We start from the raw sequence: 27,389 nt of genomic DNA, 5'->3' as shown, positions 1-27,389 counted from the left end.
ATTCTGTGTGAATTGTGGGCCTGCCTGGAACTTGCTGTGTGATTTTTTGGGTTGGCGACTGAACCTCTTGGAGCCTCGGGTTCTTCATCTGTACGATGAAGGTGATAAAATTGGGGGATCATCCTGACCCATCTTGCATGGTTGCTGTGCAGACTCCCCAAGAGCCTGTCTGCAGCGTCTCTGCCATCGGGTGCTTCACACAGGCAGACCCTGTTGTGTTGTGGATACGAGAGGGACCCTTGTGAGTGAGGCGCAGGGCTTCCCTGTGGGAGGACTTGGCACTGAGGTGCTTCTCATTTCTTGGCTGGCACGGAGGAATTTCAAGGAAGACCCGAAGATCTCAAATGCCCACCTCTGCCACCGTCCACACGGGCCACACTTTTCTAACAGAGACTTGGTTCTTTGCCACTAAAATTTGTCTCCCGGTCTTAAGGGGCTGTGTCTAATCTGAAAAAGCAGCATCTCACAAACCGTAGGGTTGGAGGGCTTACTGGGTGGCCAGTGTGCATAAACACGTTCGGGCCTCTGAGGAGCTTTGAGGCGGCGGGGGAAGGGGTGGGCATTGGGGGGTGGTGAGAGAAGGAAGTTGTTCGGCACATCTTTCCGTGACTGTGTCTAACTGTAATCCCCATGGTCCTCTTTCCACGCCCTTTGTCACCCCCTGGAGTGCAATTTAGGAAGTACACTTAAAATACTGCTCTGTATTAAGGATTTGCTTCTCCAGATTTTGGTCACTGTGTATCAGGTTCATGGTTTGGGCCACGCCTGCGTGCCCCCTGCATACTTCTCAGTTTTCTTTCACTCCACTGATTTTTGCACACCTTTAAACTTGTTTTGTTTTCAAAATATTCTGTATATCCCTGCAATATATGGAAAATCAGCTCTAAAAAAATCTAGAAGACTAAATATTTTTAAAAAAAAGTTTGGTGAATTGCTCAATTGTCTTGGGAATGTACCACATTTGGAAAATTATTTCTAGTTCATTCTCTTTCTGTGTGTTTGCTCGTTGACTGAGGGAGTTGGGTCCCACTGGGGAGGGGGGAGAACTGGACAAGGGGTGAGGAAGGGGGCTTTCTGTAAGTTTACCTTTGTGAGGTTAGATTCCCGCTACAGTTGCTTGGGTCCCGAAGACTGGGTCTGCCTGATGGAGCCCCTACCCCTCCCTGCTCCTTCTTGTTGAGTGGTTTTCTCGTTGTCGCCATTGTGATGACTGAGCCACCCCCCCCCCCGCCCCTTCATTTGAGGCAGAGGGTGAGTTAGAGCTGAAAGACCAGATCCTTGGGAAGAGGCCAACTGTTAACAGGTGGGTTACTGACTTGTCCCATACAGGGTGTGAGGCTCCCAGCTGTACCTGCAGCAGCAGTAACTTCTCGGGTGAATGGGGAGAAAGTGGTCACACCCTCAGGACTCTGGAGCTGCCTGTGCCCCTGGAAGGTCTGGGCGTGGGCAGTTCTTAGCAACGACAGCATCCCACCCCAAACTTTTGTAGATGGTTCTTTGGATGGCATGTCAGGGTTTAATCAACTCCGTTGGTTACAAAGAGAGCTAGATGTGGTGGGGTGATGTTCGTCTGAGTGATGTGCACCCTGGCAGCAAAGAAGGGGAGAGTCCTCTGAAAGGGAGAGGAGGGGCTTGCTCTACGGTCTTACTGGACAGGGAGGCAACCATCCGTGCTTCCTCCATCAGAGCTCTCCTCCTCCCAGGCCCTCCAGCCACGTGTCGCCAGTGTAGACAGGGTGGGGGTGCCTCCCCACACCCAGAAGGTGAAGCGGTGGCCTGCTCCTTAGCAGCTTCCTCTTCCTGTTTAGCATTTTGTTTACGTTTTCTGAGCAGATTCTTTACATCTCCAATTTAAGAGACTAGGCGGTGCGGGTGTTTTTTGTTGGCAAACATGACTTAGCTCTAGAAAATCAGGGATCGACCAAGGGAGGAAAGGGTTAAAGGTAAAAGCCCTGTGGCCTCATCCTTCAGAGGAGTCTGTTGGAATACTGCCTGCGTGCAGAACCTTCTGGGCTGTGTGGAAGTGGGTGGGGTGTAGCAGAGAGGCTAGGTCCCCCCAGCTCTGAAGACACCTTGCCCGTGAGCCGATGCACCCGGAGCCGCCCCCAGGCTTTGGTCTGCCCTGCTTCCCTTGCCCCTTCGCTGCTGAGGCTGACCAGCCCCTGGCGGTGGGGCATGGGGTGGCTGGAAGGCCCTCGTGAAAATGGGCCTACGTGGCCACCCCCATCTGCACACGCTCAGAGGATCTTGGAGCCCTTGTCTAGTTAGGGCTCATTTAATCGACTAATCCATTCCGTTGTCTTGTGAGGTGTCAAACAGAAAGGCGTTTTTAATTTGATAATCATAACAGACCTGTGTAATAAGAATAATGGATTCTCTGTGGCTCTTCTGGTTACAAATTAAAGTCCTGTCAGCTGGTTGCATATTAGTCGTCCAGAGCCTGGGAATTATTTTCTTGGCCTGGTAATGTGTGTGTGTGTGTGTGTGTGTGTGTGTGTGTGTGTGTGTGTGTTTAAGTTTATTACTGTTTTTTTTCCAGTGGTCTCTGTACCCACTGTGGGGCTTGTTCTTCCAAGTGGCTGAGCCAGCCAGGCATCCCAGTAATATTTTAAGTTTTTAAAAAATTTTGTAGTGGGGCAGGAGCTCCCTGGTTTTCATAGCCTCCTGCCCCCTACTCCCTTTTAGACCTGGTTTGCTTTACTCGTTGGTGTAGCCTGTGTGACTGTCGTGCCATTTTAGTCTGTATTCCACGTTAAGAGACACACTGTGGGAGAGGATTCTTAGGGGCATCAATGAAAGTAGTGGGCTGGACAGAAACACACACACACACACACACACACACACACACACACACACACACATTTCATGCCCATGTCAGACTCCTGGGTTTACTATTGCTTCATAGGTAGGACGTAAGCTGTAACCACTGGGGACACTGGGCCAAGGGCATAGGAGCTCTTGGTATTATCTTTGCAGCTTCATGTGAATCTCTGTAATTCTTTCAAAATAAAAATTGAACAAAAAAGGGGCACCTGGGTGGCTCAGTCAGTTAAGTGTCCTACTTCGGCGCAGGTCATGATCTCACAGTTGGTTGGTTCAAGCCCCGTGACGGGCTCTGTGCTGACATCTCAGAGCCTAGAGGCTGCTTTGATTCTGTGACTCCCTCTCTCTCTGCCCCTCGCCTGCTCACACTCTGTCTCTCTTTCTCTCAAAAGTAAACATAAAAAAAATAAAGAAAAAAAATTGAACAAAAAGGACTTCATTCCTAGTGACCTGAAAGTGTTAACTTCCTGCAAAAGGCAGACAAGTTGACTGCTGCAGAATTGTCTGGGATGAATTTGTGCCTCTCAAAGGTATTCATCCAGTGGTTTGATGTACTCTCACAGTTTCTCATCATTTTGATGGAAATCCGTCTATATTAAAAACCTTGGTTTTCATCTCTCACATCTAATTTTTACATGGAATCTTAAGAGACTAGTAAAAGATCCAAACCAGAAAAGCGAGCACCTGAGATGTTTCCATGCTGGCTGCGGTGTCACTGAGGAACAAGGGGGCTGAGGGTCGGTCCATGTGCTGTGAGCACATGACAGGAGCCTGAGCAGCCAGAACTGGACACAGTTCACCTGTCCGTCAGCCCAAACCAGCCTGCGTGTTCCCCCATGTGGAGGATGGATCTGCCATGAACCCTTGTCAAATTAGGCCATATAGAAATGCAGATAAATAGCGTTCCCTAGTTTTCAGGTCCTGTGTGACTTGAATTCCCACATGGGGTGAGGAACAGATCGGGATGAGTGACAAGACCCTGCAGAGACAATTCCAGAAAATAAACAGTACAGTCCACGTGTGTTGGGAACGTCTCCCTCCCACGGGCCTTTCCAGGACTTGGTGCTTAGCTTCAGACATTGGCTGTTCATGTCACAGGTGGGGAGAGTGTGGACGCCTTGAGGAACATCTGAGAGGCGCTGTCTGCCAGGGGAAGGGGGTGATTAAGGGACCCTCTGTGGTGTACTCTCTAGAGCTTCCAAGATGAATGCAGTGTCCTCAGCGGTTGCCCGAGTATGGGGTAGAGTCTCTACTTGGTGATGTTCTTTCCTCCAAAAGTGCAGGAAAACGAAATAGCAAATGCAGGGCTGAGGTGTAGCCGGATGCATCGAAAACAGAACCGGTGATGGGCAGTCTAGAGTTTTTACACTGCGTAAATGTGTGATGCACATCATACCAAGGACTGGTGTTTCCATCCGTAAATGGATTGAGTTGAGTTAGAAGCTTCCTGTGGCGAATTGTTAAACAAGGCAACCCAGTTGTGACAAGATTTATAACAGCTGGTTTGCTGGGTTTCCACATTGGTTGCCATGAGGAAGGATGGTGAGTGGAGCGGTAAAAAAAGGAAAACAGACTTCAGAAAGAAAAGAGTGTGAAAGATGCTTCATCCAGGAAAAACGAAACTTACTTGGCATATAGGTGCGTGCCTAGAGAGAGGTGTGATACAGACAGCTATAAAAATGTCACCAGAGTTGATTTCATGGTATTGGGCTCTCACGTGACTTTTACATTCCTGCTTAAATGTCCTCTGATTATTTTGTGATGAGCGTTTAAATTTTTATATTTATAAAAGAAACCCAGCCTTAAAGGTGTTGTCATACTGAGGAAATGGTCTCTGGCATTTAAAGGCATTCAGGTTCAGGATGCCTGGGTGGCTCATTCGGTGAAGCGTCCAACTTTGGCTCTGGTCATGATCTTCATGGTTTGTGAGTTCGAGCCCCACATTAGCCTCTCTGCTGTCAGCTTGGAGCCTGCTTCAGATCTTCTGCTCTCCTCTCTCTCTCTCTTTCTCTCTCTCTCTACCCCTCCCCACTTCAAAAATAAACATTACAAAAAAAAAAAAAAAGGCACTCAGATTCCAGATCTTTGGGTGGGAGGAGTACAAGCAGAGAATGTGGGAGAGGCACCTCTCCCTGTGGCTGGAGGGTAGGGGGGTGGTGATACTTATGAGAAACCAAGTCCAACTCCCAAAGGAGACTGAGGAAAGATCCTCTGGGCCTTGTGGGCAGAGCGACCTGGGTTTGTGTCTTGGGAGTGTGCCTTACTTTTGACCTTGACCTTGGCCGTGTGACCTTAGTCACAGACCTTATCTGTGCCCCGAGAATTTCTGCTCTGTCACCTGAGAAGCATAAAATTGGATCATTGTGCCTAATACATGATAGACACTCACACATTTTTCAAACAAATGAAGAACGAATGAATGCATGCATGCTTGATTCACTGAAGTGACCTGGGTGAAGTCTGATCTATGTGGTACATAATAAACAACATTTTTCTTCTCCTGGTTCTCATGTTCTTTTCCTTAGCCAGTATACCTGGGGAGTGAATTCTGTAGAGTCTTCTTGCAGCCTGAGTTCTGTGTTCCGTAGTATGGTCTTATGTGGAGGTAGGTGTGGGCTTAGCTGTTTCTAAAATGAGCATTGTGACAACACATTGGAAGCGTTAGATGACAAAGCCTTCACGTGATGCCTGGCAAATACTAAATGTTTGTTGCATGTAGCAGTTAATAAAAATAACGAGTATTCCCTAGGTTGAGTGCATGGTATTTAGTACATGCTTCTGTAAACGGAGAGAATATTACCTAGTGCCTGATACAGAATAGAGCACAACACACGTCAGCATCTTGACCTTGTGGGAACTGGAACCAGTTAGTACTGCTTTTCATTATGAGTGAATGGTTTTTGAAGGGATTCTTCAAATGTGCCCTATGTGGTGTAGTCTTCTCCAGTGGTGATCGCTAAAACAGAAAAATGGAATAATATTTGTAAGATGCACCTTGTGTGTTTTTCTTTACACAGTTTCCCCCTCCCCCCAACTTCGGTCTATATTACCATTTTTTAAAAACGTATTTTTTAACATTCTTGTACCTGCAGAGAAAACGAGGTGCTCAAAGTCCAACTGAAGAAATATGTAGGAGCTGTCCAGATGCTGAAAAGAGAAGGTCAAACAGCTGAAGGTGAGGAGGAGACTGAGCTTGGGTGGGGAGCGGGCCAAGCTTTTTAATCTTTATAGCCTCTGTGCCTGGCACACAGTAGGCACTCAACATGTGATGAGTGCATATGCAGGTGAATCACAAACACAGTACTGGTCAGGATTCTAGAAAACTAATCAGATGGAACATCCTGTTGTGTTTTCTTGCTCAATCCGGTAAGACATCCTTGCTAGATCACTAGCAACAATTGTATCAGTTTGTATACTTAAGGAATTTTATATGTTTCCGGTCTTGAGATAATTGCCAGATAGCAAACCTTATAGAATGATTAAGTCCCATCAGGCTAGTGGTGAAAGCAACAGAACCCCAAAGTGGTGGAGAATCAGATCTGTGGAGTTAGGCTGACCAGGCTCTAGCTCCAATTCTGGCTTTGTTTTGTTTTGTTTTGTTTTCAAGCTCTCTGTATGATAATTTCTTCATTGGTAGAATAGGGTTAGTTGACAGTCCCTACCTCATGAGGTAGGTACGTAGACATCTTAGCATACTGCCTACTATAGGCTAAGTACCGAGTAAATTGTAGCTAGTCAGAAATAAAAGGGGATAGAAAAATGATCTCTTGACCAAGATTTCACTAAATGAGGTGATACCCTATGCTTCCTCTCTGCATTTTGGCTACAGTTGAACTGTCATGAATCAACCAGAACATTTCTCAGTTCAGCAGGAAGAAAGGGTGTTTAACTTTGGCTGAAACGTCCTGCAGCCTTTCAGCCAACTTAGCATTAAAAGACTGTCTTACATGCAAGTAAGCTCTTGGAGTGTAGACATTTTCACAAAGGGGTAGACCCTCCGGGCTCCCAGGTCTTGGGTGTCAGCCAGACCTGCACTTGAAGCCAGGCCCAGCCAGTATAACTTGATGTCTTGCAATTATTTTGCCATGTATAAGTGGAAACATCCCACCAACATCACAGAAGTTGTTGTGGGGTTTTCCTGAAACAATGAACGTGAAGACGTTTCCACTATTGCACCTGGCATGTAATTAGTGTTCGGTAAATGGTAGTTATTTTTCTTTGTTATAGAGAGAGACAGGATTGGAATCGGGATGTAGTTTGTATATTAATAACAGAAAGGCTTGAGTTTTGTTTAAAGCTTTTGTGTTTATTATGGTCTCTGTTTGATCGGCCTCAATGTGTGTGTGTTTTTCTTTTTTCCTCTGATCACATGCCTCGCCTCATTTCCAGTTGGTCTGTGCCTGTCAGCAGTCTAGGGGGTTATCACTACAGAGTCAGTTGAGTCCTCCTCTGTGGGCTCATCACCTTCTCAAACAGATACTGCTGTTACAGCCCTGCATTCATTTCACCTCGTGCAGTTAGGTGTGTGTGGGTCTTTTACTTTTCGCTCCCCATCTTTGTGTCCCCAGCACCTAGCTTTGTAGCTGCCTGGCCCACCCATGACATGTCTCAATGAGTAGTATTTGTCTGTCCTTTACCATTTCCAGGCAGCTTCAAGTCCTTTTTCATTTGACTCCATCACCCTGTGAGGAGTGGGTATTTTTGCTCTACTTTAAAAAGTTCCTTATTTGAGGCTCAGGAGAGCTTAAGGGGCTTGTATGTGATTCTCAGGTGGAAATGAACTCAGGCCATTTTCTCCAAATCCCTGGTTCTTTGCTTATAGGGTTCTTTGTTTTAAATTTTTTTTTAAGATTTATTTATTTTTGAGAGAGAGACAGAGCACAAGCAGAGGAGAGGCAGAGGGAGAGGGAGAAAGAATCCCAAGCAGGCTCCAGGCTCCAAGTTGTCAGCACAGAGCCCGATGAAGGGCTTGAACCCATGAACCGCGAGACCATGACTTGAGCCAAATTCAGACGCTTAACCGACTGCAACCGGTTTGCAGCTTAAGGGCTGCAACCCAGGCACCCCTGCCTTGCAGAGTTCTTAAACTCTTGTGTGCAAAGGGAGGTACCTGAGGAACTTGGTAACTATGCCGCTTCTCAGGCGAGAAGAGGGCTCCTCCCTTTGGGAGCTGTTGCATTGGATCTCGGATGGACCGCACGTTTGCTTGTCTAGATACGTGACTCTTATGCCTGTAATGTGTAGTCTGCACCCCACTGCCTTTGGAGATATCTGTACTCTGCCTGCTCAGAACTTTGACTTGGTGCAGTAAGAAAATTAAACCTAGGAAAAAAGGACCCCTGCTGGGCTTGTGTTGGATTTAAAAACCTCAACGCTGTAAAATGCATTTTGGCGTGTGAGCACTTTGGGAGTCTTCCTCCGGCAAATGGGTCCATGGAACCTGCAGTGTGCAGCATAGTTTTTTTTTTTTTTGTTGTTGTTTGTTTGCAGCTGAAGTTCCCTGTCCTGAGACATAGGCTGAGAGTTCTGAGCCAGAGCAGGGTATGTGCCTTCAGGATGCCATGACAGCCCTGGAACGGATTGGAGCTGAGATCGTGTAGCGTATTTTGTACTCCGTGTGGTAGCAGTTGTTAACTGCTCTTACTACTGGGAATGCCCTTCAAGACCATCTACTTTACCTGTGGGTCCTCTGTCAGCAGAAGGTTTTTATGAAAGCCCTTGGGCGTCGGCATACCCTCACGGAGGCTCTGTTGCTTATTAAGTGCTGTAGTTTGCACTCAGAAATGCTAGTGAGCGCCTCCTCCGTGCCCGGCACCGCGAAGCAGCCTCACTACAAGTTACTCTCTGCGGGGGGGGGGGGCACCTGGGTGGCTCAGTAGGTTAAGTGTCCGGCTTTAGCTCAGGTCACGATCTCACGGTTCGTGAGTTCCGGGCTCACTGCTGTCCGCACAGAGCCCGCTTGGGATCCTCTGTCCCCCTCCGTCTGTCCTTCCCCTGCTCATTCTCTTTCTTTCTCTCAAAATAATAAACTTAAAAAAAAACCCAAAGCAAGGGGCTCTTTCAGAGAGCTCTTACCTCACTTCCACGTGATGCCCGCTGTTAGTCCAGCAAAGTGGGACTCCGTGCTCGAGCCCAGCTAGTTGCCGACTCGCGCTGAAATGATGAGTGTGGACCCTTATCAGGCTGTGGCAGCTTGGGGTGTCTTGGCCAGGCTGGGATGGCGTGGGGTGTGTGGGGCGTTGGGGGGGCAGGGGCAGTAGGAGAGCCCGAGAGTCCGTTGTGATCTCTGATTGCCGTGGCTCCTGGTGTTACGGGGCTGGAGCTGGAGATGGGTGCCAGCTTCCCAGATTCCGGGTGGGGATTCAGAATGCATTTTCCACAATATGAGTCTTTTAGTTCAAGGGTATAAGGATCCTTTTTGTCTTTTGGCAACAATTTCTTTATGAAAGTGTGAGCACTCATCAGTAGGGAAAAGAGTGAAAAACCACTTTAAGCCCTAAATGCCTTCAGGGCTGAAGAGAAGTCTGAGGGCTGTGTTGAGACCCCCCACCTCCATTGCTGTGGAAATGCCTCTGGGAGTTAAAAACAAAAGCAAAAACGAACCTTGAGAATAGATTGTTGACACCCTTTAATTTTCTGGATCTTAGATTTCAGATTTGCACCCTTTTCCTTTTTTAAAAGAGTGGTATAATTCCTCTAAGAAAACCATGGTTTAGTCAGCAAAGTCTGGACTAGGATTTTGGTGGCCTCGTGAAATAACTGAAGGAAAATTTTTGTTTTTTCCTAACGTCCAGAAGTGAGGTTGGGTTGTTCCTCCCCTCAAGTGCTAGGTTTCCTCAGTGAGGTCAGCTTTCCCAACAGCTTAAAACACCTCCACCTGAGGTTTTGGATCTCTTGTCATCCCCAGGGTGTGTCGTCTGTTCGCCTCCAGCCTTAGAGCTGTGGCGTAAGGGCTTCCACATCCACAGAGAACTGGCTGGACAGTGAGGCTCACAGCGTGACTCTCCCTGGGCCTGGGAGCAGTTGTGTTAAGGAGTCGAGGCACCGACTCTCCTCTCCAGCACTGGACTGGGCGCTGGCACTTACGGAGGGGAGGGCCACAAGGAGATCACTCTCCAGACGAATGTTTTCCTCTCAGGCTTCGCTGAATTTTGAAGCGTACTGTGACAAGTTGGACTCTTGCCCGAGGGGGCTGAGGAGCAGGCGAACCTATTCGGATCCCTGATAGGTTGTGTCCGCAAGACCGGCTCATTCTCTCAAGAGTCGACTCACATTAGCCAAACTTGCAGGGAATGATGTACAATCAGAGGAGCAGTTCATCCATCAGTAGGGAGAAGCTGGAAGGCCCAGATCTGATGCTCAGGTACTTCATTCCTCTGGCCTTCTCAACTTGGGGAGCTGGAGTCTGCCCTGATGGTGGCCTGCTGAGTCAGAGAAGGGGGGACTGGTTGGGCGCTTCGGCTGTTCGGTGGCGTAATGTGTCCCAGACCTGGTGAGGGAAAGGTCTCGACCGGGGTAAGCCTTTACTTGGAGAGACGCTGTCACCTGCTGGTCTTTCCGTGGTCCCTTTTCTCCTTTTCAGCTTGTGGTTTAACAGGGTGCTTTGCTAGTTGTGTCACATGGTAGTTGATGGTGAGAGCGAAGAAGAGAACGTGATCTTCTGAGATACGTACATGTTTTGTACTTGCCTCCTAACCAGTAGCCAGCAGATGACTTTGTTGCAGCTTCGAGATGCTACTTAACGAAGGCTCCTCTCCCTGTCTCTCCAGTTCCCTGTAAGACACAGACACAGGACTCTCTAGGAGAGTCACAACGAGACCTGCAGCCATTGTCACCACCCCTCACATACTGCCCCACGTGTAGACCCAGGGACTCCCCTTGTGAGGGATTGTCGGGTCTGCAGAATTCCTTCTCCTCCAGTGGGGGCCGGGAGGGAAGAGAGTCCATGGGGGACCTTTGAGTGCCCTGCACATGATCGAGAATCTCCCCAACCAGCCACAGGGTGGGGGGTGAGGCTGAGGGTATTTTGCTGATGGAAGTCTCTGTGGGGAAACGCAGCCCCTGAATGGAGTCCACCTGCCAAGAGCTGTGAGGGCCACAGCCATGGAGGGGCCTCCGGGGGGAGATGCTGGCAGGGCTGGGTCGGGAGCATGGTGTAGTGAGAGGGCTTCTGCTCCGCTGCTTTGGCCGTCGGAGAAAGAAGGAAGGCTTGTCCTGCCCTCGGCTGGTGTCTTTGTCCAAGGTGCCACTTCATCCCGCCCATGGCCCCGGAGCGAGAGGGTCACGGCCGCAGCCTTGGGGAGACCTGGCATCCCACCTGGTCCTGGCATCTCACGATGGACGTGGGTGGATGAGTGACTTCTGTGTAAGAACACTGAGGACGCCCCTGTACAGCTGACTCACGGGCCACGTGGCCTTTCTGTGGCTCCGTTTCTTCTTCTGTAAAAGGGGAATTGCCGTAGTCATTTCCTCGCAGGCTTTGGGGGAAAGCAGACATAGATCAGTACGAAGCCTTTAGAATCTTCTCTGACTTGTACGAGTTAGTAGTTGACATTATGGTCACTCCTTATACCTCCGACAGCCCTTTGGTACAGTCTTAAAGTTAGAATGAAAACAGTCTGTACTTGATAAGCCCTTGTGAGGATTATGTGTTAGATGAGGGAGTTGAGATCACACGCTCGTATCAGACAGAGTCTGGCATCTGGAAGATACTGTGGCGGGCAGAATGCTGTCCTGCAGGGACATCTGTGTCCCGATCCCCAGAACCTGTGAATACGCTACCTGCTCTGGCAAAAGCGACGTTTCAGCTGTGGGTAGGTGAAGGATCTTGACGAGGGGAGATTATCCTGGTTTCTCCTGAAGGCCCCAGTGTGGTCACAAGGGTCCTCACGAAAGGAAGGAGGAGGGTCTGAGAGGTTCCAGATGCTGGGGAGACCCAGGGAATGGGCTCTGCCCTGGAACCTCTAGGAGGAGCACGGACCTGCCTTCGGCCTGACCGGAGCCTGTAAGACCTTCTAGACTTCTCACCCCCTGAGCCGTGAGGTAACAATTTTGTGGTGTTCTAAGCCCCCGAGTTTGTGGTTTGTTACAGCAGCTACGGGAAACGGGCACAGCTACTAAGCTGACTCGAGGCGCTGACTCGACCGTGGACAGGCCCTGGGCCCATCGTCATCACGGTCTTATGGAGCTTGAGCCGGGGTGCTGATGTTTTGAAGGTGGGGTTTTTTGTCAGAGTTTCCCCGTGGGCAAAATGAGACCTCAAAGGAGAGCTGTGGCCTTTGCTGGGCGGCACACATGGGACAGGAAAGCTCCCTGCCCCGGCCCGTGCCTGTGCACCGTGTGTCCTGGGGTCACCGGTGCCAACCCCTGTGGATGGTTCCCGTCACCACCTGCCCTGGATACCGGAGGCGAAGCCCCCACGCCGTGTGGTTGGGACCTCACTGCTGGAAGGACCCTTGGTGTTACTCTTCAGATGTGGGCGGCGGCTGCGGGTGCGGTAGACGAGGCTGCTTTCTCGGCGTCCCGTGGGATTTCTTCTGGGCTCTTTGCCGCTCAGCAGAACCTTGCTCAGTGTCGGCCTTCTCTCGGGCTCCCCTGAGGAGCATTTACCTGTGAATCGGAGCTGGCTCTCTGGGCCAAGGAGGAGCGGTGTTCCTGCCAGGGGCACCCTTCTTTCCTGTTGGGGCCTGGGAGGCTGGGGCCACTACAGTTCTCTTGTCTCCGTGTGAGGCCGTCACGCACAGGGAGGAGCTGAGCCTGGTGGCAGGGAAGAGCTGGGTTCTGATCATGTCCTTTGAGCCTCCGAATCCAGCCATACTTGACAGGAGAGTGCAGCCCTGAGTTCCCACCCTCCCTCCCGGCCCGTTTTCAAGCTTGAGTTGGGTTTCCGTAGCTCATACGCTTGTGTGAACGATCAGCTCTTTATCGGATGCAGAATCCCTCCTGTCCTGGGACAGGGCTCTTAATTCTCAGAATCTGTCTTTGCAAATACCCCCGTCTGTGGTGTGTCGGGGGCTCTTGCTCCTGGCCTTCCCCTTGTTGGGCTCCCTCCACTGTCCTGCCTTGGCCACCGTCGTCTTCTCCCGTAGTGATGAGTTTAAGGCTGCACGCTCTTGTCGGTGGCTCCGTTTAATTAACGTGTCGTGGGCTCAGGGACAGAGGGCTCTGTTGCTAGTGGCCGTCATAGTCACCGGCGGTGAGGCAGGAAGTACAGTGGGAGGAACTTGACAGATGATGGAAGTTTGGGAGCAATTTAAAAAATTTAAGAAACGGAAGAAGAAAAAAGTCCTCAGCCTCTCTGATTTGTTGCATCTCTGCCTGCGTGTGGCCTGCTCGCTGATGCCCCGTTGAACATGGCGTGTGCTTCTTACTCTCAGGGACCTGTGTGTCTCTGGGCTCCCAGAAAATAGGGCAGGACAGTTGAGGCCCCCGCTTCTGTGGAGATGGATGGCCATGGGCGGGGTATTGCTAGAGCCTGCGTGTGTCCCTGGGTGTGGGGGGGGGGGGCCGACTTTGTGTCCAGTAGTGTAAATCACAGCAGGTGTGGGCCGTCTCTGCTTGGGTGGCCTTGTGTCCTGCCGCCCATGTGCACAGATGCCTTGATCTGCGGCGGGCGGCTTTGGTCACGAGGAAGGCTGGCTCCTGACTCCGCCTGTGCTTGTGTCTGGGTGTAGTGGGACAGATGTGGAACCTCGTGGAAGCATCCACCAGATGCCATCACTGTGCTCTCTAAAACCCATTCCAGGCCTTTTGATGCTGGCCTCCAGTGCTGGCTGTGGCCCGGCCCTCCCCCACCCCCCCACCTTCCAACCCCACCTCCTCCTGGCCTGTCCCCGCCCCCGCACTCTCCCCCGGCCACACGGGCGTTCAGGCTCTTCCCCAGATGCACCAGGCTCGTTCCTCTGCTGGAATGCTCTTTACCGTGTCTGCACGGCTGACTCACCCTGTCAGGCAGGTCTCTGTTCAGGGGTCCCCTCCCCTGACCGCCCTATCTCATGTTGTGTCTTCCCCTTCCTCTTTTATCATGTTACTTCATCACAGACTGTATCGGGACCTCGGAGTATCTTCACGCTTCACCCCGTCCTGTGCTTGCTGTCTGTGCCCCTCTGTGCAATCCACAAGAGCGGGGACCTTGTCTGTTTTTTCTTCCCCTGTGTTCAAAGTGCCTTAAGCAGTGCTGGACTCAGGTACGTGCTCCATGAGTGTTCACATGAATGGGTAGAAATTTCCGAGGGGCTGTTGTAGGACCTCGTGGCAGGTTAGGTGACAGAAGACCCGTGGCCGCTCTGCAGGGAGTGGCCTTGGGCGGGTTGGTGGGTCAGTGCCATGCTGCCAGTGTGCTGGACCCCACGTAACCGCTTCTGATGCTTGGCCTCCAGTCAGATTCTTACCACGTGTCGCTTGTTTATCGTGCATACGGTTAGCACACGATTTTGACTCTGCTCTGGTGTCATTGTTCAGGGGTCTTGAGGGTAGGACTCCTGCAGTCCGATTTTATCTGGCCTAAAAAAAAGTCTAGAAGTGCCTGTCTTCAGGGATGTCTTGATTCAGGGGTTCAAATAACAGGACCTCCCCCCCCCATTTCTCAGGTCTGGTTTCCGCCCACCCTTCTCCCCCTAGCGTTGGCAGTGTGTGCTGCTACGTGTTGGACTGCTAGTCCTCTGGGGGAGAAGTCCTCCGGTTGAGGGTGCTGGCCGATGCTTCCCCCGTGGCGGAACCCAGGCTGCCAGCCCTGTGTCGCTGAGTGCCGCGTAGGGAAGAATGCACAGCCTGGTCTCCTGTGACTGCTAGGCCCAGCCCCCGTGCCCCAGTGGGCGCTGGCCCATGCTCAGCAGGCCTTCTCACGCCAGCAAGAGGCTGCCCGCAGCTCTGGGTTTCATCTTTTCGGCAAACGAGCGGAAGAGAGCGCTTCTCTTCCCCAGCAGTTTCCATATAAACCAGTCTGCCATCTTTCCCCACGTGGAGCAGACTGGTGCTTCCCAGCCTTGGCTCCACACTCAGTCACCTGGGGAGTAAAAATGCCCGTGCTTGCCCACAGGAACCACTCCCTTGGCAGATTATCACCTGCACACGAATGAAGTTCAGGGCCAGCCGGTAGGCTACAAATGTGACCGCTTTCTGGCTCCTGGCCGGCGGCAGGCGTCCCAGGTCAATCAAAGCTCTGTCTTTCATCTCCAGTCCAGGTGTGGCCTCAGGACTCATCTCCAGATAGGTTCCAGCAATTATGAAGAGGGTGGGTGGTTAGGGAGGTGGGTGTGTAATGGAAGGTGTTCGCCCCCACTGCTGAGTCAACACGGTACTTGTACTGTGCCCGCCCCTGCCACCCCCCACCTCCCAAGGACCCACAGGGGGCGTCAAGCCGTCTCCTTTGTTTCTCTGACCTTACCCTTCCCCCAGGAGCATGGCCCTGCTCCTCCGTGCCCAGCGTCCTTCCCCTCTGGGTGGCGCTCATGAAGCTTCAGTGCATTCTGGCCATGTGCCCCCCTCCTGACCGCTTTCTGATCCCTCCTGTTGGCTTATCCAGTTTCCTCCTCTGGAAGCGCCACTCCCTTCTCCCTGGCCAGGCCAGATGTTGCGTTGATTGTAAGAGCCAGCTCTTCTGTCCCCATAAAGAAATGTAATCACACTGGTCTTCGGTTTGCTAAACTCCTCTTGCCCTGGGGAGCAGTAAGCTAGCCCTGGCATTTGATTGCCTGCCTGCCCTCAGGACTTTGTAGCCCTGTCTCGGGTATGTGGTCTGTCTGACGGCACAGAGGATCGTTACTTTAGTTTGTGTGTGTGTTGACCAAGGGCACCATCAGTATTTGATAAACTTGTTGCCACATTCCATCCACATACTCTCAGCAGTGGTTTTGGAGTAGTGGGCAAGTTGGCATAGACGGGAGCGGCATCACCTGAGAGGAGGAGAAGTTGGGGGGAAGCAGCGTTACTCAAGAAAAGGAACAGAATCGTTGTTCCCCCTTCTTTCAGCAGTGGCCCGCACCACCCTGCCCGCAGCCCACGGCCGGGGACTAGGCCTGGGGTGCCAGCTGGATGCGGACGGGTCTGGGGACTGTCTTCTCTGGCTGGGTGGCTGCTTCCCAGCAGCAGTTCAGTACAAGGGAAGGGGAGCAGAGGTTCATGCCAGTCATAGTGGGCACTCACTTGGATGCTTGTGGGGGTCTGTCTCCTAAGCCGCTTGGGTGGCTCCTGAGAGAGGGACCTCAAACCCAGTATGCTTTTCGTGGGACTTGTGCCTTTGGAGTCTTGGAAGGAGTGCTTGGTAACTTGTAAGGGTCTGCAGCAGAAAGAGCGTCCAGGAGTGTGGCCGAGACGTGTCTGTGAGGAAGACTGATGGCCTTGCCGGTCATTAATTGGGGTGGAAGGGCCATGTTGTACCTGCCCCGTGTTGAAAGGTGTTTGTGGTGTCCCCTGCAAATCTTGGCTCATTGACGGGAAGAAAGGATCCCCTGTGATTCTCTCAGTAGATTGGACGTGTGCCAGGCACAGTTGTGGGAATGCTTCAGTGACTGACAGGTACAAGCTCTCCGCCTGAGCTGACTGCTTAGTGAGGGCACGGACAGCGAAAAGTAGACACACAACTACAAATGCAGGCCACGATGCAGCTCTGCCTTTTCTGACGAGACCTGGAATCGCCTCGAGAAATACCGGGTCGATGGTGAAAGCAGAAGCCTCCGTTCAGTGGGTACCCCTAACGTGCTGGACCTGTGGCGGGTTCTTCGGCCTGTAGCGTTTCTCTTGGTACTCCCACTTGACACGTGTGACGAGACCGCGGCTCTGAGAGATGGGTGTGCTCAAGGTCCCCGCACTAGGGGTCTCCAGAGAAACCGCTACATACATACGCACACGCACATAAGCACACATGTATGCGTGCATACATATGTGTATAGACACATACACACGCGGGTTATACATACAAACACATGTATATAGAGCTGTGTGTATGTACATATACACTTGTATGTACATGCCTGCCTACCTCTCTATCTCTGTGTGATGTGACTGATCGATTTTTAAGGAATTAGCTCGTGCTCTTGTAGAATCTGGGAGCTACGAAATCTGCAGGGTAGGCGGGCAGGCCGGAGACCCAGGGAAGAGTCGACGTGGTAGTCTTGAGTCCGAGGCCATCTGGAAGCAAGATTCCTCCTTGTGGGGGAGCTCCGTCTTTCCTCTTAGAGTCTTCAGCTTAAGGCCTGCTTCCCTTCCATGCATTGAATGAGGCATACCCACATTATGGAGAGGAATTAGCCTCAAAGCCTGCTGTTAAAATGTTAATCTCCTTTTAAAAAGTACCTTTGTAGTGGCAGTTAGAAGAGCGTTTGACCACACACGTGGGTGCCAGGGCCCGGGCACGTTGTCATGTGAAATTAACCATTAGAGTCCTCTGCCTAGACAGAGGCCAAGCCGGGGTCTTAGCCAGGTTTAAGCTGAGTGCATGCGTTTCCCGCTTCTCCACGCCCGTTATGCTAGCCGGAGAATGGTGTCCTAGGTGGTAAAATCTGTTGCGTCACCCTGGACCTCCGAGGTGGGGTGTAGCTGGCTGACCAGGAGCTGCCTGCCTATGTGGGGCAGCCGGGGGTGGGGTAGCTCAGCGGGGTAGCATCTACCCCTTAACTTTATCCTGAGAAAGGTCCATTCCCTGTTCCTCCTCTCCCCGGACGACTGAAACCTAACGTGTGCTGCTGGGTCAGAACGTGACTGCTTCGGGACTGGCCATCAGACTTGGGGAGAAACCACTTCTAGTAGCAGTGGAGATGAGGCGGGCTATTGGCCTTGTTTTCTTCCTCAGCGAAGGCTCCTCCTCCCACAGTAAAAGGAGAGGAGGTGCCTGAGGAGGCCACAGTAGAACACGGAGGCAAAGACAGGCTTGGGTTTTCCAGCCAGTGGGGCTTGGGATGAATCTCCACACTCTCCTCGATTAGTTCCAAATTCTTGGAATAAGTTTTTAACTCAGAGCTTTCAGTGTGTTCATTTTGGGGGCAGAGATAATAATGTAGTGTTGACTTGTGCAGCTATTTGAAGTCTCAAACGGGTGACATGTGTAAAGTACCAGGCAATTGTTGACGTTATTTTGGATCGGAGGTGCATTTTGCAGGGCATCTAGTATGCGGAAGGTCAAGGCACATTAGCAGAACACCTGTATGTTAATTTCTGAAAGTGGGTGAATAATTGTGGTGATAATCGTAAAGTCGATCTCCTTGAGAGCCTTGCAGTCCTGGTAAATGATTTGTGTGATGAGCTAGTTTACTGACCTTCAAATAAATACCTGAACCAGTAGCTCAGTACCTGGCCTCTTACGCAGGGATCAGTACTGGCAGCACCCAGGGAGCCATTCGTGGGACAGTGGCCCAAACTCTGATTTTTTTTTTTAATTAGAATTTACTGGAAAAGCCTGGGAATAAGGTACCCAATACCCAGTGTACTCACCCCCCAGATTCAATGGACAGTTTTCCATATTTATTTCAGATCAAGGAAAGAATTGAGTTTCAAGTGCCATTTAGGTAGGACGTCCTTACTGATGACATCCATATGTTCCCAGATGAACCCTGTGCCCCAGCTTGCGTCGCCTGCCTCCCTTATGGTAATCCTGTGGATTTCAGAGGAGGGTTAGAACTCTGATGGGCCATGCCAGGCTCCTCGCGTGCCCACTCCTGGCGGGGTGGGGGGAGGTGAGGTGGGAGCAGCTCTATCCAGCACACTGGATTGAGAATGGGAGGGGGGCAACCCGCTGAAATGAGGAGGGAGACTAATGAAGAGGGCACATAGGGTAGCAGAAGCACAGGTGGCCATGCAGCCCGAGTGACGTGGGGAATGTAACCTCTCCAGAATTTTTACTCAGGAGAGGTTTGGTGGTTTTGTTGGGTAGGGGTTTGGAGGCATTGTCTTGACACTGCGTCTGCATAACATGGGCTCTGTTACTTTGAATTTTGTATGTTCATTTGGGCTAGTGGATCAGGTGGCAAGGTGTGGCTACCTTAAAAAAACCAACCCAACCCAACCCAAACAATGACTTGTACAAGATTTTTCTCTTACTTACCAAAAGTCCGGAAATACATCGTCTTGTCTGGGGCTGGTGTGATGGTTTTATGATCATCAGGAACTCGGGCTGTTTTTTCTTTTTGCTCTGCCATCTACGGTACGTGGCTTTTTATCGTGTTGATTGCCTCATGGCACCTAGAAGGCAGCTGGTGTTCCAGCCCTTACATCTGTATTTCAGGCGGGTGGAAGTGGGAAGTGGGGAATGGCCGAGCATGCGTTTTGTAGCTGAATTGTATAAGGATTTAAAGCTTCAGGGACAATCTTTAAGGAATTTTTCAGAGTACCGACCCTCCTCCAGGGCCTCTGCTTCTAGCTCTTGGGCTCCCCTGATGGCAAGGAAACCTGGGAAATGTGATGGCGTCATTGGCACACCAAGAAGGAGGGATAACGGATATAGGGTAGGCAGCCGGCAGTCCTGGCCCCAGGTGGCTTGGGGGAGGGTCAGGCTGATGGAAACTATGTGGCAGGGGTGAGGGGTTGCCACAGCTCCTCCCCACCCCCCCGCCGTTTCCCACCACCCCCAACCAGCCCTTAGCGCTGTCAGCATTGAGAAAAGCTTCATCAAAGGCACAGGGGTCATCATTGCAAGAGGATCTGGTCCCTGGTCTCTCCGGGGACTGCCATAAAGGGTAACATTTTATTTACTCGCCCTGATTTTATCCCCTGCAGGATGCTTTCCCCTGCTAAGTCATTGCAAGAGCAATTGCCTGGAAATACCAAGTATCGATTCATGATTTCTGTTCATTTCTTTTTTATTGTTCGGTGGGAGATGAAGGCCCAGAAACAGAATAGGAGCACTTGGAGGGCTTCAGCTCCCTCCTCAGAGGCGGAGGCCACGGCCAGAGGTCCATGGATCATTGTTGCTGTTACTTTTTAGGGCCGCCTTGGCCTTGGCTTGTTGTGCAGTTTGTCAGTCAGCGTCTTCTTTGGTGTCCGGCTCCTCTCCTTCCGGGAAGCTGACAGGTGGCTTGTTTTGTTAAATGCCACTCTAGTTCTGAAAGCTGCTCTAAGTTTCTAATCAGAGCTTTCATCAGGCATCGGGTCTTTGTGCTTTGTGCTTTGCTTGTATGGGTAATGACGCCTTGTACCTCAGGTGAGAGTCGCTTGTCTAAATGGTTTTTCTTGGACCGGATAGAAAAACAGACATCCTGTAAAGAGATAAAGCTCATCTCTCCATCTGGAGTTGTTTCACGGGTTTACGGCCTCGATTTCACACTGTGTTTGGGTGGAAATCCCCTTCCTCCTCCCCTCCCCTCCCCTGCTCCCTGGAAGGCGTCCTTACCCATGTTCCTCCTGTTGACTCTGTCTAGAATCTTCCTGCTGCCCAGCACAGGCCCTGTTCACAGACCTCACTGCCCCACCTTGATTTCGCTCAGTTCTGTAGTATTGCTGCCTCTTTTGTACTTAAAATTTTTTTTTTTATTTCTTCCTTTCTTGCGTGACGGATTCACTAAGTGTTTATACCAGGATTCGGGTTCCTTGTGAGGAGCACTGTCTTGGTTTTCATACTGTTGGGCAGACACCTTGCAAAGACAGATGCCTGACCCCTGGGAGGTGACAAATAGCTTTTTGGTGAATGAGTGACAGAATGAAATGTGTTGAGCCCCTTATGATAATAGCTCATGTGGATTAAGCCTCATATGCCAGGCCCTGTTCTAACTGCTTGATAGGCACCCTTCCTGCGGGCTGACTGCTTCATCGGCCCTGCTGTGCAGGTGGGGGAACTGGGACTTAAGAGGCCCGAACATAGAGAGGGGACGAACTGGCTTACGGCCCCTGCCATCCCCTGTGTTTTAGATTGTTGTTCCTGTCATCAGCGTGGCCGAGTGCTTTGCCCAGGTGCACGCTGGGTGAATGGTGTCCCGACGCAGAGGGGAATGACGCACAATGTGTGCCCCTCTGGATCCCGCATGCAGGGGTGACTGGATGGGTACACTTGGTGGGCTCCAGGAGACGGAGCACCCACATTTCCCCCAGCAGCCAAGCCAGTGGGCAGAACAGGACAGGATGCGGACATCGAGCCACGTGACGCGTGTCCTGGGTGCACTCGACCACGGGACCTGGGAGGCATTCCAGGTACGTGCTGTACCTGAGACTCCTCACCTTGCCGGGCTCCCCTTTGGCCTTTTCATTTCCCCCTGACTCATCCTCACACTTTTCCTGGGACCGGGTCCCTCCAAAAACACACCCTCCTTCCCCCAGGTGGAGCCAATGAGGCCCAGCTCGGCTCTACCTTCATTTTTTTATTTTTATTTTTTGCAAACACATGAAATTTGTTGTCAAATTGGTTTCCGTACAACACCCATCGTCGGCTCTACCTTTAATTACTTGTGCCTTCGTTTGCATCTGGTTCGTCTCATTATGATGCCATTAGCAGAGTGCAGGGGTCCCCGCTGCTGGGCAACCAGGAGCGGTGCCCGCGCAGTTTGAGGCCTTGCTTCTGTGCTCTTGGCTTCTTCCCGATGAGTAAAATGAAGGATTTGGAATAGACAGGAAGCAAACGTACATCCAGGGGCCAAAAGCAGTCTGCGGAACTGGCAGCTTGCTTAAAAATAGTTTTCCCGAGGGGCGCCTGGGTGGCGCAGTCGGTTAAGCGTCCGACTTCAGCCAGGTCACGATCTCGCGGTCTGTGAGTTTGAGCCCCGCGTCGGGCTCTGGGCTGATGGCTCAGAGCCTGGAGCCTGTTTCCAATTCTGTGTCTCCCTCTCTCTCTGCCCCTCCCCCGTTCATGCTCTCTCTCTGTCCCAAAAATAAATAAACGTTGAAAAAAAAAATTTAAAAAAAAAATAGTTTTCCCGCAACTTTATTGTTGAACGTTCAACAATTTGCGTTTTCTTGTTAAAAAAGAGGCCATATTTACTGTAGAGAATGTAAGACGATACAGAGAGGTGGAAATCGAAAAAATAAGTCACTTACAAACCCTCGGGTGTCATTAACCATCTGGAGCCCACCTTTCTGGGTAGGTACGGCGCTTTGCCGTGTGACCCCTCCTGGGGTAAGCACCCCCATCTGAAGACGGCTTTGTGATCTGTGACCCCCCTCCCCTTCTGACATGTGGACTTGATGGGCGAAGAGAAAAGCTGATGGCATGGAAGAAACCCACAGTTAATGATAGTAAAGTCAGGCAGTGGTGAAATACACCTGTACCTGCAAAGTGCATCAAGTGTCGGCGACCAGTCACGTGTGGACTGAGTGACTGGAAAGAGGGTTTGATGGGGTGCAAGCTGGCTGCCGCTGGCTGTCTTGCCTCCTTTCTCACCTCTTTTCCAAAGTAGAGTGGGACAGCCTTCACGGAGGCAGCCTTTACCCGAAAGTGTTAGAACATGAACGTGAGACCGTGGCTCGGGCTTCGAAAGTCCCAGGTCTGCCCTCTGCCAGAAGCGTGACCTTGGGCAGGTTACCTGGCCTTTGGTTTTCTGTGTGTGTATTTCATTTTGAGTAGTTTCTCCTCCTGAGTCTTCCCGTTCACGAACTTTTTCTGCTGCAGTTTGCCCATGACACGTTCATGTGGCCTCACGTGGCTGCAAGGGATGCTGGGAAATTGTCTTTGTTTTCCATCCAGATGGTCAGTGCCCGGCAAAAAATTTTTCTTGCTACGGAAGAAAGAATGGCTAGGAGGGGACGTGAGCCCTTTGTGCCACACTTCGGAATTTGCAGGTACAGCTTTTACCCGAGGGAGCGGCCAGGCTGGCTTGGCCAGCAGGGCAGCAGTGGGGTCCGTTTCAGTGGAGAAATGGGGAAAACTAAAATGTGAAAGATGCTTTGTGCTCACCCCTTTTGAAACTCTCCCCATTTGTGTGAAACAGGACAAACGGGAGTCCCCCTTCTCTTTGTTTAAGCCGTTCTCTTTGTGTCCCATGCTTATTTGCCCTGTGGGTCCAGGGTGCCCTTGTAGCGTGCAGAATCGGAATTACCACGGGCAGTTGTCCTGTTGACCAGCTATTGGTCAGGACCAGCTATCCTGTAAGGCTTTGGACTAGAATTCTGAGGCCCGGGTGCAAACTCTGACTTAAGGCTCGCTGCTGTCATCTTGGGATGATGTAAACTGAGCCACTCCACCTGTAATGCCCACCTGGTAAGATTCATTCCTTCCTTCTAGAAAGTGCTAGAAAGTCCTAGAAAGTGCTAGAGGGGGAGAGAGAGAATCCCAAGCAGGCTCCACACTTAACATGGGACTTGATCCCATGACCCTGGCATCGTGACCTGAGCCGAAATCAAGAGTTGGATGCTCAACTGACTGAGTCACCCAGGTGTCCCTGAGCTTAAGTATTAAATTACTCTTTGTGTATCATTTGGCCTCCCATGGGGAGAGGAAAATAAAATTAATCTTGGTTTCCTCTGACTTTCTTTTCTCTTTTCATCTTTTTTGGCAAGTTGTAGCTGGAGAGCTCTTTGTATGACACTTGACATCCAATTAAATATGAATTATAGAAGGTACCTTTTATAATATAAAGATGTACAGAAGCACAGTCACTCTGTGTAGACGTGAGTTCGGTGCCCGTCAGTTGCCTTTTGGTTTAAAAGCTAACAGCAAAAGTGGTTTTCGATCCTTTTTGACTATGGCTCACGATAAGAAAGAGGCTTTTAAGTGCACACGTTCGTGCATTAAGGAATTGAGACACTGCCTTCCTAGAACATTACTTACTTAACCTTTACTGTGTGCAAAACATTCTTATGTTGTATATTCCATTCTGTTCCATCATAACAAACAGTTGTGACTCACTGAATTACTTTCACCACCCCACTAAAGGGATGCAATCTGTAGTTTGAGAAACATCATTTTATAGAAGGGGGTAATATTCCAGAATCTTTTAATCTAGTTAATAACGTTCAGTATTTTTTCTGTTGGTTAAGACGTTTCCTCCCTCCTTCCCTTATCTAAGGTGTAAACGTTATTTCTCTTGGCGAAAACTCACTCAGATTTTAGTACATGATGTGTTTATAGTTGCAAGGCGGGAACAGACCAGTTTCTTTTAGAAATAGGACTTGTTAGGTCTCTTCACATTTCCCGGGGGAGTGGGTGTGGGGGCTTTGCTGCCATGCATTGTGGGCACCTGTGAGCCAGGCCACCTCACACGTGATTTGTCTTTTCTGGGATCCAGCCCAGTCCCTCCTACATAGATCCTGAAGACCCTCTGACCCCAGCAACTGGAAGTAGGCCCCCGGTTGCAGGTGTGGCTCGATCTAGGAATGCAAACAGTTTACCAGGAACGTGTATCCCTCTGCCCCTTGGTTTGTCTCCAATATAGGTTTGTTTCATTGTCGGACAGGTCTTGTTTCTTGGAGGGAGAGAGAGGTAAGAGCGCAAAGCAGGGGGTCAGAGCAAGTAGCACCCCATATGACTTGCCAGCGGTGTGGATTTTATGCCCTGGCTCGGGGGGCCTGGTGAGAAAAGAAAAGCAGGAGGGGACATGAGCCAGTTGGCATGTTTCTTCCCCTCAGACGAAGATCTGCCCCATGTGTTGTTTCTGTGCACGACAGAAATGATTCTGCCTTTAGAGGGCTGGTTACTTTTAGACACTGAAAATATTTTTCTCCCCCCCCCCCCTTTTTTTTTGAAATTTCTGACATTGTTTGAATTTAATGATTCATATTACGAATTATTCATGAAAATGATCTTTTAAGCTTCTTATAATAGCTGAAATTATCCTTCATTAGATACTGACAGGTCCTGTGATGGGTGTAATTATAAAAAAATATTCTTAGGCTAGCTATATTCTGCAGTGTTAAAATTACGCAAATGAGCAGGGGATAAGAATAGAAGCTGAGTAGGATGGTCAGATTTTATGGGAGCGGGGAGGGTGGCGGCTTTGCAGATTTTCTAAAGATGAATAAATATGTGCTGCACACATTAAGTACGTTTTTATTAGCGTCTGCCTCAACGCTTACCTTTTCCTCATCGGCAAGGGAGCAAATTAATTTTAGCGCCCCGAATTGTTTGTCACTCTTGCCCATATATGAATCGCACGAAGGAGAATTTTTTTTCCCTTTCCTCCTTCCTTCCACTCAGCATTTTCTGCAAGGCGCTCTGTAGTAATCTGACGGTCCTGCGGAACGGCAGACCTGTCGCGGAGACAGCTGAGCGGGGAGGGGAGAGATGGGGGGGGTGGGGGCAGCGAGTCTTCATCCTGGCGCCCCGCGTGGTCCTCTGGCCAACTGAGCCCGAGAAATCAGGACCTGCTCTCCTTCCGGTCCTGAGGATGGCCAAGTGGGATGGTCCTGGCTTCTCTAGGGGCCCCTCGGCTTCCTGGAACTAGCCTTGGTGCTTGTGTAGGGAGATGCTGGGAGGAGCAGCCCTGAGCAGCCCATCGTGTTTGGTCTAGAACCATGGTGCCCGTGGCCCCCTGTGACCTGGCCCTGCCTGCCTCTCTGAGGACTCTGTCACTAATGCCACCTCTCTACCTCTTACTTGGGCGCTCCCATCCCTTGTTGGGGGCTGTATGGCAGAACCCCTGAGAGGGGGGGTGGTTGGCAGGGGGCCATCATGGACTCTACAGTCTAAGTTCTACTCACAAGTAAGGCCAACGGAGTGGACTCTTAATTCCTTGTCTTTGAATAGCACCGTTCAGCAAAGCGTTGGGTAGGGAGGGTGCTGGGGGGGGGGAGCTAACATTTAAGTGGTGCTTACTCTGTGAGGTACTGCATGAACACCTGTCCACTTACTCACTTAATCCTCATATCTTAGATCGTGGATGCTGTTGCCACCAAGATGGTGGATCTTCGTTCTGCAAATAAGGAACATAGCTTAAGTCAGTTGCCCAAGGTCACACAGCAAGTTAGGAAGGTGAAGCACCGCTGGTGGATTCGCATTGATGAGGGTGGGGGGTGGGGACAAGGAGAGACCCCTGATGTGCTCATCCAGGAGGTTAGCAGAAAAGCTTGGGTTTATTCGTGGAGGCGGCTCTTCTAGAGTTCTCCTTTCTGTTACCTATTGCTTGCTTGCTTGCTTTCTTTTTCCATTCATTTATTGTTTATTCCAGAGAGAGAGAGAGAGGGAGGGGGGGGGGGAGACACAGAATCAGAAGCAGGCTCCAGGCTCTGAGCGGTCAGCACAGAGCCCGATGTGGGGCTTGAACTCACCAACGCAAGATCATGACCTGAGCCCAAGTCGGATGCTTAATCACCTGAGCCACCCAGGCCCCCTCTCTCTTACCTCTTTAGATTTCATTCTGGATCTCCCGCTACCTGGGCAGGTTTTGAGCGCACACTGTGCTGCCTACAGCTCTGCCCGAGTTTGGTCCTGCCGTCCCTCGTACGTCCCTGTAGGACAGAGATGGCTTGGTGTCCTCCCTGCCTTGTGCCTGAGCAGCCTTCTTTGCTGTTGGGTTTTCTTCCAAAATGTGCACAAACCTCGTTCTGCCTTCAGGTGACAGGAGGTGAATGTTCACTGTGTGTTGTATCTCAGACCAGGGGTAAAGGCCCAGAAGCACATATTTGGGGCATGGTGGATGGTCTGTCTCCTTGCCCTCTCCTGCCTTTATCCCTCCTCTCCCTCCTCCCGCTCCTCTCCCTGAAATGTGCACTACTCACAGTATAACAGACCACAGGCTGGATTTCACCCGAAGGGTGTAGTTTGTCAGCCTTTGTTACAGACATTTGTTGGTGTTAAACTGCCTCTTAAGAAATCTAACTGTCCTTGTTCCTGGGGGTCTGAGTTTTGCCTCTGGTTGTTCTTCTCTTATGATGTCTTCTTTTGTCCCGAAGTACCGTCAACCCACCTTTGTATTTTCTCCCATTCGCCCTTCATCTCCCGTCACTCCAGCCACACCGGTGCTCTAGAAATTTCTCAGAGATACGGAGGTAGTGGGGTTAAGGGTGTTCCTTACTTTTTCATGCTATCGTTTCCATGGTAGACAGGCATTACTTGCATCAGAAAGTAACTGGATTAAAACATAACCTCTGGCCTGTGTGTCGATGTCAAAGGGATATTCGCTTGGGACGGCTTTCCCCCGAGCTTCCCGTGTAGGCTAGAGGAGGAGTTGGGTCGGGCCCTTCATGCGGGCGTGAAGCTTTATGGGTTACAGAGTGCCGTCGTCTGACTGATGGTGTGGTCACCTCACGCAGTCACCAGTGTCGGTGTTCCTCTGACCTGGCCCGTGAGCAAGCTGAGGCTTCCTTACTTGGCACAGGGTTCCGCAGCCAGCAGGGGGCAGAGCTGGAAATGGAGTCCAGGTCTTGGGATTCGAAAGCGGGGCTTCCGGCTGTTGCCTTCTTGACACCCCAGTAGTTCTGGAATGCTTTTTCCCAGTGTGGGTTGAGGTTGAGAGTAGGGTTTCTGGAGTCCGACCCTCAAGGGATGAACCCGGATCTGCAGCTCAGCCGCTGTGTGTGACGTCGGAGAAGCTACTTCTCTTCCCTGGACCCCGGCTTTCTTACACCTGAAATTGAGATAACGGTAGTACTGCCCTTACGGGATTGTTATGACTGTAGAACGAAGTCGGTGAGAGCATGCTCTGTAAACAGTAACCCTCATCGCTACATCGTTCCGTAGTTTGTGTTTTTTGCTACAATTAGTAGGAAAATGCACG

At 50.8% G+C, this 27,389-nt stretch overlaps 1 protein-coding gene across 5 annotated transcripts in view; it reads left to right on the top strand.

Moving 5' to 3' along the window:
* SNX29 (sorting nexin 29) overlaps positions 1-27,389 on the top strand; it is a 499,225-nt gene that overhangs the window by 189,322 nt on the left and 282,514 nt on the right. For all 5 annotated transcript variants that reach the window (XM_045048367.1, XM_045048365.1, XM_045048369.1 and 2 more), the window contains one exon: positions 5,916-5,998. In XM_045048367.1, the coding sequence (XP_044904302.1) occupies positions 5,916-5,998 (83 nt within the window). The remainder of the gene's footprint in view (positions 1-5,915; positions 5,999-27,389) is intronic.

This window comes from Felis catus, chromosome E3, assembly GCF_018350175.1.
Source record: "Felis catus isolate Fca126 chromosome E3, F.catus_Fca126_mat1.0, whole genome shotgun sequence".
Lineage (NCBI taxonomy): Eukaryota > Metazoa > Chordata > Mammalia > Carnivora > Felidae > Felis > Felis catus.
The sequence above is the reverse complement of the archived record's forward strand: the minus strand, read 5'-3'. Positions and strand labels throughout refer to the sequence as shown.